Below are 14,013 nucleotides of genomic sequence, written 5' to 3'. Positions count from 1 at the left end.
AACAGGCAAAGCCCAAGAACACACATACAAAAGATGGGCCAACAAACAGGCCAAACTACGAAAATACACGCAACGGGCCAAAGCCCATATAATGAAAACCGTTGAGGAAGGAGAATACACGTAGCCCACCAGGTGTCCGATCGCCCAGCGATCAATGAACACATGTCAAGGCACAGACCATCTTCTTCCACCGGAACCAGAAGTGAGATACGGCGGAGCTCCGCCGGCGGTAAATACGAACCAGAGGAGAACCATTCAACCGAACAGCCAACTCCATAGTTCGAACCGGAGAATCAATTCTGGGGGATCTGTGAATCCAAAAGAAAACTCAAACCGCCTACAATCGATCCAACTCATCCGACTTTCATTCAAACTGCGACATGCATCTTTGAAAAAGATCAAAGCTCGAAGATGCAAAAGCCCAAACGGATGGGGAGAAGAAACGTCAGATATTAGAACGAGAGGCAGTTGAAACAGAGGAAGACAAGGATCGCAGATCAAACGGTATCGGGAAAAAACCCGGAGGAGGCCGGCGAAGGAAATGAAACGGGATCACCCCTTCCCGGAGACAGAAGCTGGCGAAGACAGCGTTGAGGAAACCGCCGCTTCCCAGAGCCAAAAGCCCGAACCAACGGGAATCAAACCGGAAGAATCCGGTGATGGAAAACAAAAACGGCCGGCGAAATCTCTTCTTCTGAAAGATATGAAGGAGAGAAGAAGAAGAAAATTCGAGAGAAAACTCTCTCTCTCTAGAGTAGAGAGAAGCCGCTTCCCCCACTTCACATGAATCTAATGTGGTTACTTTTGTTATGCTTATATATGGTACGGATACATATTTTACGTGTCGTATGACTCGAGCCTTAAATCACCTACACCATGCACCTCTTCTTGTTTTATTATTTTCGACGTTCCAATGTTTTTTTGACATCCTTTTTGGAAGTTCCAGTTTTACTAGTTAATTATAGATTAACTTATTATTTAAAAAATATTAGGTAATAATCCGTGCTTTTCGCGAATTAAAATGATTAATTTCTTAAAATAAAAAACATTAGGCCTGTCTAATCTGGATATTTGTTTGATTTTAGGTTAGTTTTTTTTTTGTGTTTATAATGTACTAAAATATAGTTACATTCTAAATCAATATTTATTTTATTTATTCGGTTAAAATGCGTGATTTTTTTTTCAATGATAACCAAAATTATTATTATTTGTTTAGTTTCATGTTATATGAATTTAGACAATCCTGATGTCGAACCAATTGTTTTATATTATAACTTTAAATACATAAAAAACAAATCTAGATAATAATTGAAGATAATAATTGAAAAAAAAAATTATTACGACAAATCATTTCATTATAATTTGGTCGATGGTGAAAGAAAATATTTTTTAAGAAAATATTCCAACTTCCAAGAAAATTAGAATCCTCATTTGTAGTCAATATTTAGTTACATAAGTGCTCACATCGATTCGTTATCCTTTTCGATTTGAACAGAAAATCTGGATATGTATAACTCTACGAAACAAGTCAAATACTAATATGCAATATATATCTGTAAAAAACGAATCAAATCACAAATACTATTATTTTTAGAAACGAATATCCAATATGATACGTTATATAGATATATATACATATATTTAACGAATATATATAAGTTTTATAAATAACAAATTTTATATAAGTTTTACAATATTTTCATTTACTACATTTACTAAATTAGTTATTAGTATCGAAAAAGTAAATAAGTTTTTTTTTGTAATAATTTTTTTTATTTACTATTATTTTATTTATTTAAATTTATTTATTTATTTTTATGGATCGAATCAAATATCCGGTTTGAAACTAATTTTCTCCTGATATCCAGGACACTATATATCTAGATGGCTACAAATCAAATTGAATCGATTATTCGGAAGAAACAAATCGAATCACAAATATCTCTGAAACCCTGGATATCTGATTCTTGCCCAACTCTACATGTATGTGTATGTAAAAAATATATAAAGGTGATTGATAAACATATAAAAATACTGTTAATTGAAATGAAAAGATATTTTGTTCAAAATGACACATGAAAGATAAAAAATTTTAAATAAAAATTAAGTAAAAATAAAATAAGCCTAGACATTAGTTAATTTTTGTAAATTTTCTTTCTTTGTAGAACCTTTGTATAACATGTAGAATCATGCATGTGAGTTTTATATTCAAAAACGTAAAATAGTATATAGTGTGAGTACATTTATATAGAATTTGACTGAAAAGTTCTCTGAACGTGACATGTTAGTGTATTTATTCTCAAATTATTGTGAGTCTGCCACGTGTCGAGCATAATCCGAATATATTAAATGATTATGTTTTTCTTTTAATATAGAAGATATATATAACTAGTTATATTTCAAAATACTAGAAATTAGTATAGAGACTTGGTTTGAAGTTCCGGAGAGAACGATTTATTAAACAATTATGCAAACTACAGAAGAAAGGCTTACAAGGGATCTTCAACATGGTGCAAATAAATCTGGCGTAGATCTTCATAGGACGGCTCAGGTGATGCAGTTAGGCGTAGGTCTTCATAAAGGAGGTAGTATTGTCGGTTGTCGAATCGTCTATGTAATCTTTCTCATATCATAATTGTAATATATATCTTAATAAATCAGCGTAAAAAAAAAGTATAGAGACTTGAGTTTCTAACCAAATTCAAGATGCAAGTTGATGAATTATCTAGAAAATATATAGAGATATAGTTGTGAACAAATAAATACTAGGTCTCCTCCTGTTGTTATTTTCTCATCAACCATCACCGTCTTCGTTTGGCCTTACGGTAGATTACAAAATACGGCTACGAAAAAAATACTATATGGTAGAGAAATAATTACATCAAAATAAAAAATGAAATATATAGAGATATATACGATGCAAATCATGAGAAAAAAGTAAGTCTCCTCTAGTACTTTCTTTGTCATCTTCGTCAAACCATCATTGTCACTGTTTGAACTCATGGTAGATTAAAAGAATACGACAATGAAAAAATCACATAGTAGAGAAATAATAGATCAACATAATATATATATACTATATATATAATTGTTTAGAAAACATATAGTTTGCAAACTTAAGAAAAAAAATAGAAATATGAAGCAAGTTGTGACCATATGATTAAATAATAAGTGTCCTCCGGTTCTTCCATTGTCATAATCAACCGTCTCTGTAGAAAATAAAAACATCAACATATAACAAAACGAGTTTTGAGAAATAATACATCAGCAATGCTGATTTCAGCGATGCTGATTTCAGCATAAGATAAAAGCAAAGCAAGTCGTGAACATATAAATACGTGTCTTTTCTTCCTTTCCGTTATCATCTTCAAGTCATCAACGTCTTCAAATGGACCAAAATGTTAAAGAGATAGGAAACAGTTCCACTCCTGCAGATAGTGGAGATCTTCCCTCGGATGAGGTACTACCAGCCCCAACCGATGTTCCTCCGCTGCAAGTGACAGATTGTGGAACAGGTTTTAATCTAACAACATCGATCTTGGAATTATTTATTCATTTGTTTTAGATTTTGTCTACATTACATAGTTTCTTAAAATATATTTATTGTGAACCATGTATAGATTGCGTTGGTTATTCATCCGAACCCAACGTTCATATCGCATTTTGCATGCATGGTGGTAGATTCAAAAGAGAATAGTGGACGTTGCGCGCATACGTTAATTTGAGAGACACTGTTGTCACAGTGTGCAACTGAAGAAGCAAGAAAACTATGGGATACATTACATAATACAACATCATTCTTTTTAACACTCAGAATCAAGAAAGTATTAAAATACAAAATTAGCATAGTATTTTATTGAGTCCAGTCTTGTTACACTGTGCGTAGGAACGAAAAGCAACAGCAATGGCTCTGATACCAAAAATGAAGTGGAGGCAAATAGAGAAGAGAAGCTTGTGGAGAAAGAAGCTAAGGGAAGTTCGAGGACTAACGTAGAAGACAAGAGAAGCCCTGAGGATGTGCTGAAGGAGATGCAAATGCAAAAGACTCATGATCTCTACTGTCCAAACTGCACTCACAACATCACCAGAACTGCTGAACTATTTGAAAAGGGAAAAGAGAAGTTTCAATACAACAATGAAAATAGCATATTGTCGTTTGTTATCGTTGTCTACTTCAAGTACCCTTTCGTCTTCCTGCCATGGTTGTATAGCAACACCCCAGGTTTGTATGTGTTTAGACATTGGTTTTACGATGGAGAAAGATTTTTTTTAGTGACTAGAAGGTTATTGGCCCAAAGATTTACACATTCTCAGACGAATCTTAAACTATGTTAAATTATTTTTTATTAAAGGGGCAGAGAGTAGACGTTTCCCTAGAAAATATTGAATATATGATTTTTAGATTTCTACTAAAATGTTCTTAGGCCAAGATTAATCTCGGTCTCTCTTAACTGGAGTTTTTAATTTCGGTTAAGAGACGTTCTTAGCTTTTAACGAAGAAAAAACTAAGAATCGTCTCTTAAATATAAGATATAATAGACTTTTTTAGCCGAAAAATGTAAAAAAAATATATCAAATCATGAGTTAAGAATCTCAAATAAGAAACCGGAGTTAAGAGCATGTTTATAGGCAAAACTCTTAAGTGATTCTTAAATGGGCCCTAATGATTTTTTAATGATTATCATTAAGTTAAGAGACATTATTAAGAGACACTTAATTATGGGGGTTTATTGGTAGTTTCTTAACTAAATTTCTTAGCAAATAAAAAAATATTAAACTAAAATTTAAACAATTTATTTTAAAAGATAAAAGTTATTTATTAAATAAAAAAAAGTCAAATATAACATTTTAAACATATATTTTAAAATAAAAACATAAAAACATGAAAATAAAAAGAACTAAAATAAGCAATAAAAGTTTGAAACCGACATCCAAGTTCAATTGTTGTCTTGATCACGTCCAAATTTACGCCATATATGTTCAACCAAATCACGTTTCAGTTGTTGATGTGCTTGTTTATCACGGATTCTTACTCGAACACCCATCTGATTGGCGATATTTGTAGGAGTATCTGCTGAATATGTGAGATCGACATGTGAACTTGTATTGCCTTCTCCTTGCTGGAAACCCGAAACATCGAATTGACTTTGTTGATCTCGTTCGTTTTCAACAATCATATTATGGAGTATGATACACGCTCTCATAATCTTCCCGATCTTGACTTTATCCCAACAAAGTGCTGGATTTTTAACAATGGCAAATCGAGCTTGCAAGACTCCAAAAGCACGTTCGACATCTTTTCGGACAGCTTCTTGACATTGAGCAAATAAAGCCGCTTTCGGACCTTGTGGTAGTGAAATAGATTGGATAAAAGTTGCCCATTTCGGATAAATACCATCGGTGAGATAGTAAGCCATTGAATAAGAATTTCCGTTCACCGAGAAATTCACTTCTGGAGCATGACCATTTATTATGTCATCAAAAACAGGTGAGCGATCAAGAACATTGATATCATTCAAGGTACCTGGAGGTCCGAAAAACGCATGCCAAATCCAGAGATCATATGAAGCAACCGCCTCTAAAACGATTGTGGGTTTTCCCGAACCACGAGTATATTGCCCTTTCCAAGCGGTGGGACAATTCTTCCACTCCCAATGCATACAATCGATGCTTCCTACCATCCCGGGAAATCCACGAAGCTCTCCAATATTAAGGAGACGTTGAAGATCATCCGGCGTTGGTCTCCTTAGGTACTCAACGCCGAACAAATCAATTATTGCTTCCACAAAGTTTTCCACACATAACCGAGCAGTGGTTGCACCGAGCCGGAGGTATTCGTCGACCGCATCGAGCGCAGAACCATATGCCAACACACGAATAGCTGCTGTGCACTTTTGAAGTGGGGAGAGACCATTTCTTCCGGTAACGTCTTGCTTTTGACGAAAGAATTGAACTTCATTGGAGAGGCGATCAACAATCCGCATGAACAATGGCCTGTTCATTCTAAATCGGCGTCGGAATAGATGTTGAGGATATGTTGGAGTGTCACTGAAATAATCATTCCATAATCGTTGATGACCTTCTTCACGGTTTCTTTCAATAAATTCTCGTTTCTTTCTTGTTTTTTTTTGCGTTCCTTGATGACCATAAGTCGAACACACATTTTCAAATGCTTGATCGAAACGTTGATCAAAATATTGATCGAAAGCTTCATCAAAACCATCCTCGTTATCCTCGAAAGCTTCTTCATGACCATACGTGTCTTGAGATGAAGATGCCATGAGATTATTACAAGATGGTTTGAGTTTTGGTTTGTGTTTTGGTTTGAATGACAATGGAGAAAATGGTGAGAAGAGATAGAATTTATACGAAAATGGTGAGAAGAGATAGAAACGAGAATGGAGAGAATGCTGTGATGCAAATGTTAAAACTCCAAACCAATTTATAACATGTCAACCGACAGGTCTTCTCCCTGGTTGCAGCTGCGTAGGCGCCACAGAATTTGCACACAAGATCATTGATCTTGTGCCAACGTTGCTTGCAATGCAGGACTCCCCTCTCGCCCTCACCATCTTGACGACTTGCCGAGTAATAAGCTGCTACTCTTGACCAGAAAGTGCTTGATTTTTGCTCATTGCTAACCACGGCATCTTTGCTTGTGTTAAGCCATGCGCTAATGAGGACAATATCATCCGCAGTCGTCCACTTCCGCCGTGTCTTTGCGCGAGTACCAGTCTCACCACCATCTTCGTTTCCAACAGCTTGGGATGAAGCTTGTGAGACAGTTTCTTCAAGGTTAACAAACGAAATGGTTTGTTGGCTATTAAGTAAGTCAACAAATTTAGAAAATGGAGAAGAATCCATTTGGGAAGCAAGCACAAGGAAGAGAGAAAGATAATTAGAGAGATGAGCAAGTGGAAAGAGAAGAACACGGTGAAAATGTATCAAAGACAGAGGAGAATGACAGACTTTAATAGATGAGAAAGTGGGAAGGGCAGCTTCAGCGCATTGAAGAAAAGCTTCAACGCATTGAAGAGAAGAACGATTAGACATTTATCCACAATTTCATCAATGTAATCCATTCATTTCTATCTAACCATAAAAATTATTTATTACCTATGCCAACCATTACCTAATTTCTATCTAACCACGGTAAACAACAATTTATTACCTAACCAAACACTGACGCACGAGTTAATACATTCCTAACTACTACTTCATCCAATTGCGCACAGTAAAGAGAGTGATTTACCTGTATGAACGATGGTTGGCTTCTTCGTTTATGTCTCACCAACTGGATCAAGCATCTTGGTCAAACAACCTCAAGACAAAACAAAAACAAAAACAAATCAAAACCATTACAACGAATTATATGTAATCCTCTAAAGTGGAAATCACAATCACATTCCAAACTATAATTAAAATCACATTCACATTCGCAATCCACTTCATCAGAGCAAAGAGAAACGTTTACACAATTAGAAAGATCAAAGCTAAAGTACCTTTGCGATTTGCGGTTTTGTCTGCCTAAAATACAGGTTTTCTGCCCACTTCACGCCTCTAGCTCAGTCCTGGATCATGCGTCTTGATCCTTCTCTGAAGCGACACAAACACAGAAAACAAATGATGAATCAAACAAGAATCAAAATATGCATAGTTGAAAGAATCAAAGAGACGCTACCTTTCGATTCCCTTCAGAGACAATCGCCGTATCAGAGAGCCACCAGGAGAGAGAGATAGCCACCGATTGAGAGTTCACCGTCTTCTTTCCTCGACGAGAGCCACCGAGAGGGAGAGGAATCGTCGTTTCCTTGAGGAGAGCACGGTGAGAGAGCAAACGCCGTTTCCATCATCGACGAGAGAAACCCCAGTAGACGTTGACGGCGAAGATCGAGACGGCGAAAAAATTCGCCATTTGCGTCGCCTTTGCGGAGCAACCGAGAAGAGAAAGAGAGAAAGAGAAGAGAGAAAGAAACGGGAACGACTTCACCGTTCCTCTGCCCAATACGGTTGTGACACGTCGCACTAAAGAACGTGCCTTCAAACGCTTAATTAAGGGACGTCCCTTTCTTTTACTCCGTGTTTTCTTCTTTTTTAATGATTAATTAACCTAAGGCACGAGTTAAGAATTGCCTATAAACATGCTCTAATCATGCTTACCCTTAACTGATTGATTGTGAACTGAATTGATTGATTTTGTTGGTCAAGCTTCGGATGAGCGAGCTCCAAGTGTCGTGAGTGAAACACCCAAGAAACATGTCCCGGACTGGCTCCGGTTCGTATTGGTTGTGGTTCTGCTTTTGCCATCAGCCCTTGTTCTTCTGTGGGTCCCACCTTCTCCCTCACCGCTATCTCCGTCGCCTATACCACCGCCCACGCCACATACCAATGGAAGTTTAGCCATAGACATCCCTGATCCACAGAAGGTTCCAGAAGATGCTACAGAGATTGATGGTAACCTGATACCACATGGTCCTGATGTTGTCGAAGACGATAAACCTATCTGGCCGTCTCCGTCAACTATAGTAAACAAAGGAGGCTTGGTACACTTCTACTGGGTCAAATATCTCCCAAGTAGCAGGGTCCTTTATGTCATCTCGTTGCTGTTACTTGCCGCTTTGGCTCTGTGCTGGCCTTCCATGACCCAGACCAAGGGAACAGAACCGGAAGGTAAGGCAGATTTGCCAAGTGTGACACAAAAAAAAATTGGCGAAGAGCAAGATTCTACGACTAAACCAGGTCCTTCCTACATTCTTACTCTTATTATATGATTCTCTCACCGTTTCTATGACTCTATCTCTTCCTTTGTTATATTCTTTTTTTTTTTAATTTTTTTTGAAACACAACTCTTCCTTTGTTATGTTTCATTAAATGTTTTCAAGAAGACGAAAAAGAGGTTCTTGGAGATAAAGAAGGTGTTCCTTCGCTGATTGGTGGTCTGTCTACTCGAGGCAACAAAACAAATGGTTCAGAGAGAGCGAAAGAGATCCCTCCTCCCCCTATGGCCCCTCAACCTACAACATTCGCCAAAACTCTAATCATTTTGAGGCAACATATAGTGGTTCCGGTTCACAATGTCTTACAAACAGAACTAGATATCTTGAAGAGTATTGTGTACGGTGGTCTAATCGAGTCCATCACAAGCTTTGGTGTTGTATCCTCCGCTGCTGCTTCCGGAACTTCGACTCGTAAGTACACATGAAACACACAAAATACTAACATGGAGTTTCTTCAGACATCTCAACAGTTCGAAATTAACATTGTCTTTACTTTGCAGTCAACGTTATGGCCTTGGGACTAGCCAATTTTATTCAGTGGCCTATTTCTCATCATTTACAACGTAAGTTGTTTTGGTCCCTCTCCTTCTCCAGAAAAAGAGAATATTAGTTTGTTTTTCTCTAATGTTTGTCAATAAAAGTTTCATTCAAGTTTGATTTTTAACCAAAAGAGGATCTATTTTGGCAGCTATATGGACTTGTAATGTCTGAACGCTTCTTTCCACATGCGCATATTGATAATGCGACGGATATGAAGGATAAAATAGATCCATACAAGCAACTGCTTGGAAACAGAAATAATGTCGTACTCCATTGCATCGTTGTCGTGGTCTCCTTCATCTTCTTCGGTGTGATCCCTCCCCTCTTCTACGGTTTCTCTTTCAAAACAACAGACAATAGATACTACGAAGCTACGGTTTTCGTTGCCGCGTCTCTGCTCTGCGTCATCACACTATCCTTTGGGAAAGCTCACGCTTTCAAGAAGGATAAACTCAAGACTGTGGCTGTATACACCGGAATAGCCATTGGGGCGTCTGCGTTTTCTTGCATTGCAAGCCAACACGTTAGAGGTCTGCTTGAAAAGTATGAGTTTCATAAGATTGCGTCTGAGTTCGCAAAGAAGTGATTTCAAGATTGCAGAAGAAAGAATTTTTCAAAGCTACTAAAATGAGTTATCCATGTTTAACTTTTGTTCCAAGTCTTTAATGTTCATTTCTTCTACTTGACGAACTTGTTTTGTTTCTCTGTAAGCAAAATGTTCCGGTTTTTATCAATAAGAATCAGTTTCATTTTCATACATTAATAACAAAATTTGTTTTATCAATAAGAGAAATTGTATGGTTCTGAATCTCTCATCTTTGTTAAACTTTTTATGTGTGTTTTAATATGTGCGAATATTTATTGCGAGTGTAGGAAGCACAAAATAAGAAATGGCTTTAGTTGTTAGGATTGAGAAAAAAAAATTGGACTTTTTAAAAAAAAAATTAGGTTCTACCGAGAATTGAACTCGGGTTACTGGATTCAGAGTCCAATGTCCTAACCGCTAGACCATAGAACCATTTGATAAGATTGTAGATATAAACTTTTAACTACATACAAAACGATGACGTCTTGGAGAACATTGGCGGACATCAGTTACTTGGGTTGAAGAGATAACCGTCGGATGAAAGGAAGCCTTTTGCATCTGGACGGCTCAGATTTGATCTCTCTTCTTCCTCTCTCGTGAAACAGAGGCCACCAACAAGCACCCGACTTTTCCCAGAAACTGTCGGGTCGGGTCGGGTCAGAGTCAGGGCCGATCTGTTTTTTTTTCAGTCTTCTTTCCCTTTTCTCTCTTTCTCCTGTCTTTTTTTTCTTTCTTTCCAGATTCGTCTAATCGAATCCATTCTCAAATACTCCCAAAAGTAGTTAAAGCAAAGTGCTTTGTTCTTTCCCTCTTAATCGGGTTTGAAAGAAAGGAATTTTCTTTTCCGAGAAACGAGATTCCACGAAAAAATAAAAGAGATTGTTTTGACTTAATTGTGTTTTTGAATTTTAGTTTTTTTGTTGTCTGAAATCGGATTGTGGTAATGGAGACAGAGAGTATGGACTGCGAATCGTCGACGAGAAGCATCACCAACGATAACGGAACTTACCATTTCTCTTCCACGAAGAATCACGCCGGAGCTGCTGCCGTCGTTACCAATATAGTCGGTCCGACGACAACGGCTGCTGCCACTAGCGTCTACGAGCTTCTGGAGTGTCCTCTCTGTACCTTTTCTATGTACCCTCCTATCCATCAGGTGAAGTTTTGTTCTTTTGATTCATCATCTTTGGCTGTTGTGCCAGGCTTATGTTCTTCTCTATGTCCTTTTGCTTCACACTCATGCTTTTGCTAGATGGTTCATGGTTAATGGCAATTATGTATAAGTTTTGATTGCACTTTTCAAAATTACCATTGGAGGTTAATCATTTGCATAAATAGCAAAAGACTAAATTAACCATTCTAAATCATTTATAAACGTTTTAAAATAATTTATAAACATTTATAGACGTTTATTAACCAAAAGACTATATTAACCATTTCATTTTAAGTGTCGTTTTGGGTTTGTGCACACCGAAAGAAACAAATAATTTGTATATTTCCTATATAAAAACATAATTACCTATACCTCTAACCATATTTCAACCAATAGAAAAATAAATTGTTAAATAAAATTAATAAATTTTGCATTGAAAGTCGAAAACCATAATTTATTTTGTAACGAAAAAATTTCTCTAGAATGACAATTAATATGAAACGGAGGGAGTAGTAATCACTAATGTTAATATATTTTTGATTGAATGTATTTTTTTGAAAATTGGTAGCCAATTTATGGTATTTCAAGCAATTTCTCGTAAGTTTTCGACAAACACAATTTAATCCAGAGCTAGATGATATAATGTGGTTGTTTGTAGGTTTCTTTGGTGGAAGTTTTTAATAGTTGTGGTAATCTAAAAAGTCTCTTTCTTTTTCTTATTGTTGTAGTGTCATAATGGGCACACGTTATGCTCGACTTGTAAAGTGAGAGTGCACAACCGGTGTCCCACGTGTAGACAAGAGCTTGGAGATATAAGATGTTTAGCTCTCGAGAAAGTAGCCGAGTCACTTGAGCTGCCTTGCAAGTATTACAACCTCGGATGCCCCGAGATTTTTCCTTACTACAGCAAACTAAAGCACGAGTCTCTCTGTAACTTCAGACCGTACTCTTGTCCTTACGCTGGCTCCGAGTGCGGTGTCGTAGGGGACATCCCTTTCCTTGTATCCCATCTCAGGGATGATCACAAAGTTGACATGCACGCTGGCTCCACTTTTAACCACCGCTACGTCAAATCTAATCCTCGTGAAGTAGAGAACGCTACTTGGATGCTAACTGTGAGAGTGTGTAGTAAACATGATTCTCTTCAATGTGAGAGTCTCATCTTTTGTTCCTTGTCTTGGTTTCAGGTGTTTCAATGCTTTGGGCAATACTTCTGCCTCCATTTTGAAGCGTTCCAGCTCGGGATGGGTCCGGTGTACATGGCGTTCCTGAGATTCATGGGGGACGAGGAAGAAGCAAGGAGTTATAGCTACAGTTTAGAAGTGGGAGGGAGTGGGAGGAAACTAACGTGGGAAGGAGCACCGAGAAGCATCAGAGATAGCCACAGGAAAGTAAGAGACAGCAACGACGGTCTCATCATCCAAAGAAACATGGCTCTCTTCTTCTCCGGCGGTGATAGGAAAGAGCTTAAGCTTAGAGTCACTGGTAAAATCTGGAAAGAGCAACACAGTCCAGATTCTGGGCTCTGCATACCAAACCTATCTTCATGATATCATTCTTTCTTATTTTTTCTCCTCTTTGAGATGTTGCATGATGATTTGGCTTGCACTGTTCTTCTATGTCTGTATGTAAAAACATTTCTTGAATGAATTGTGTTTGATGATAGTTATAACTTATGTGTCATTAGTTGGGTAACCTTGTAGTTCAGTGTCAAATCTTAAGATTCGTTACATACATGGAGATTGGAGATATGATCTAAATGGAAAAAGATAATGTAACTACGAGAATAATTAAATTAGCTTGTAGAGATTGCGTATGATTGATTAACCTTACTTTCTTTTACCTTTTGATAAAAAGATGGAGGTGCGGGGAATCGAACCCCGTGCCTCTCGCATGCGAAGCGAGCGCTCTACCATATGAGCTACACCCCCAATTTGATATTTGAAACCAATGCTAGTTTGATGACTTATAATCTATAATATTAATTTAGTTTGTAAATGCGTATATATAAAACTTATTGGAGAAAAGAATTTTGTCGAAGTCTATGAAAAATTCATCATCGTGTTTTCTTCTATAAGAAAATTATGTGACAGCAAAAGAATATTTTCACATATAATAAATGGTATAGAATCTCCGGTGAGATATTTTGCTTGTGGCTGGAATATTCATTTGAAGGACTTAACATTGTTTTTAGTGTAAATTAGATTTGATGTAAACTGTAGCTGTGGTCCTATGTCCATAGTTCTCAATGATTCAAAAAAGACAACAACGGTAGAGGACACACATGTATTAATCTATCTCTACATCATCATTTATCACATTGTAGATGTATCAAGACATCAAGTTGAGATAGAGACAAATAGACAATCCCTTGTATATTTGGATCCTTCTTCTTCATTACAAATCCTGTCAACTTCCATGCAAAAACTCACTTTGTAAAACATGCTAAAATTAATATACAGTTTTATTTTCTTGACTCAATCCATAAGAGGGGTCGAGCTTGGAAGCCACCCAATGAGCCTCCTGCGAGTGTTTAGTTTAGCTTAATACAAAAGCTTCCTTCGAGTTCGATGATCGAGTAAGAAAAATATCTAAAATATTTTAGTCGGAGAAAAACGTGTTGTCAATGTAAGTTAGGTAGAACATGGAGTCTATTATAGTTTGATTATGAAACCAAGTTAGTAGCATTAACTAAAACAATTTGTTTGCTAATCGTACGGAAACCACTCTGAAAACTTTCACATGTCAGTTTTGTCATTTCCTCGATACTTAATATTAAAAAAAAAATATAAGAGAAGATGGACATCACGGGACCTAGGTTCCTGGCCACAAAGGCAAATAAGCATATGAAAGAATTGATTGATTATATGAATTTGGTTGAAAAAGTACAACCAGAGATTGTATTCTATTTGACCAATTTAGTTGTAGCGATTTACAACTAAACAAAGAGAGGGGAG

General features: G+C 36.8%; 3 protein-coding genes and 2 non-coding genes across 5 annotated transcripts; 2 read left to right on the top strand and 3 right to left on the bottom strand.

Moving 5' to 3' along the window:
• Nucleotides 1–4,937: 4,937 nt before the first annotated feature.
• LOC117127523 lies at nucleotides 4,938–7,053 on the bottom strand. The gene is made up of 3 exons (XM_033278094.1): nucleotides 6,462–7,053; nucleotides 5,663–6,262; nucleotides 4,938–5,524 (listed from the first exon to the last, which is right to left on the bottom strand). The coding sequence occupies exons 1-3, from the start codon at nucleotides 7,051–7,053 to the stop codon at nucleotides 4,938–4,940; spliced, it is 1,779 nt and encodes a 592-aa protein (XP_033133985.1).
• A 1,133-nt stretch (nucleotides 7,054–8,186) lies between these two features.
• Nucleotides 8,187–10,070, top strand: LOC103834790. The gene is made up of 3 exons (XM_033277265.1): nucleotides 8,187–8,739; nucleotides 8,883–9,188; nucleotides 9,278–10,070. The coding sequence occupies exons 1-3, from the start codon at nucleotides 8,640–8,642 to the stop codon at nucleotides 9,385–9,387; spliced, it is 516 nt and encodes a 171-aa protein (XP_033133156.1). The 5' UTR covers nucleotides 8,187–8,639; the 3' UTR covers nucleotides 9,388–10,070.
• Nucleotides 10,071–10,263: 193 nt separating this feature from the next.
• TRNAQ-CUG lies at nucleotides 10,264–10,335 on the bottom strand. Its single transcript has one exon. It is a non-coding gene; the product is annotated as a tRNA-Gln (tRNA).
• Nucleotides 10,336–10,423: 88 nt separating this feature from the next.
• Nucleotides 10,424–12,739, top strand: LOC103834788 (E3 ubiquitin-protein ligase SINAT4). Its single transcript, XM_009110875.3, has 3 exons — nucleotides 10,424–11,059; nucleotides 11,785–12,171; nucleotides 12,244–12,739. The coding sequence occupies exons 1-3, from the start codon at nucleotides 10,847–10,849 to the stop codon at nucleotides 12,604–12,606; spliced, it is 963 nt and encodes a 320-aa protein (XP_009109123.1). The 5' UTR covers nucleotides 10,424–10,846; the 3' UTR covers nucleotides 12,607–12,739.
• Nucleotides 12,740–12,914: 175 nt separating this feature from the next.
• On the bottom strand, nucleotides 12,915–12,987 carry TRNAA-CGC. Its single transcript has one exon. It is a non-coding gene; the product is annotated as a tRNA-Ala (tRNA).
• Nucleotides 12,988–14,013: the final 1,026 nt, after the last annotated feature.

This window comes from Brassica rapa, chromosome A08, assembly GCF_000309985.2.
Source record: "Brassica rapa cultivar Chiifu-401-42 chromosome A08, CAAS_Brap_v3.01, whole genome shotgun sequence".
Classification (NCBI taxonomy): Eukaryota; Viridiplantae; Streptophyta; class Magnoliopsida; order Brassicales; family Brassicaceae; genus Brassica; species Brassica rapa.
This window is presented reverse-complemented; position numbering and strand designations above follow the sequence as displayed.

Coding starts and splice junctions, on each gene's coding strand:
- LOC103834788 (XM_009110875.3), top strand. CDS start 10,847: ATGGAGACAGAGAGTATGGACTGCGAATCGTCGACGAGAAGCATCACC. Junction 11,060..11,784: donor TGTACCCTCCTATCCATCAG/GTGAAGTTTTGT, acceptor TTATTGTTGTAG/TGTCATAATGGGCACACGTT. Junction 12,172..12,243: donor ACGCTACTTGGATGCTAACT/GTGAGAGTGTGT, acceptor TCTTGGTTTCAG/GTGTTTCAATGCTTTGGGCA.
- LOC117127523 (XM_033278094.1), bottom strand. CDS start 7,053: ATGTCTAATCGTTCTTCTCTTCAATGCGTTGAAGCTTTTCTTCAATGC. Junction 6,263..6,461: donor TGCAACCAGGGAGAAGACCT/GTCGGTTGACAT, acceptor CTTCATCTCAAG/ACACGTATGGTCATGAAGAA. Junction 5,525..5,662: donor GATGGTAGGAAGCATCGATT/GTATGCATTGGG, acceptor TCGGACCTCCAG/GTACCTTGAATGATATCAAT.
- LOC103834790 (XM_033277265.1), top strand. CDS start 8,640: ATGACCCAGACCAAGGGAACAGAACCGGAAGGTAAGGCAGATTTGCCA. Junction 8,740..8,882: donor AGATTCTACGACTAAACCAG/GTCCTTCCTACA, acceptor AATGTTTTCAAG/AAGACGAAAAAGAGGTTCTT. Junction 9,189..9,277: donor TGCTTCCGGAACTTCGACTC/GTAAGTACACAT, acceptor TTTACTTTGCAG/TCAACGTTATGGCCTTGGGA.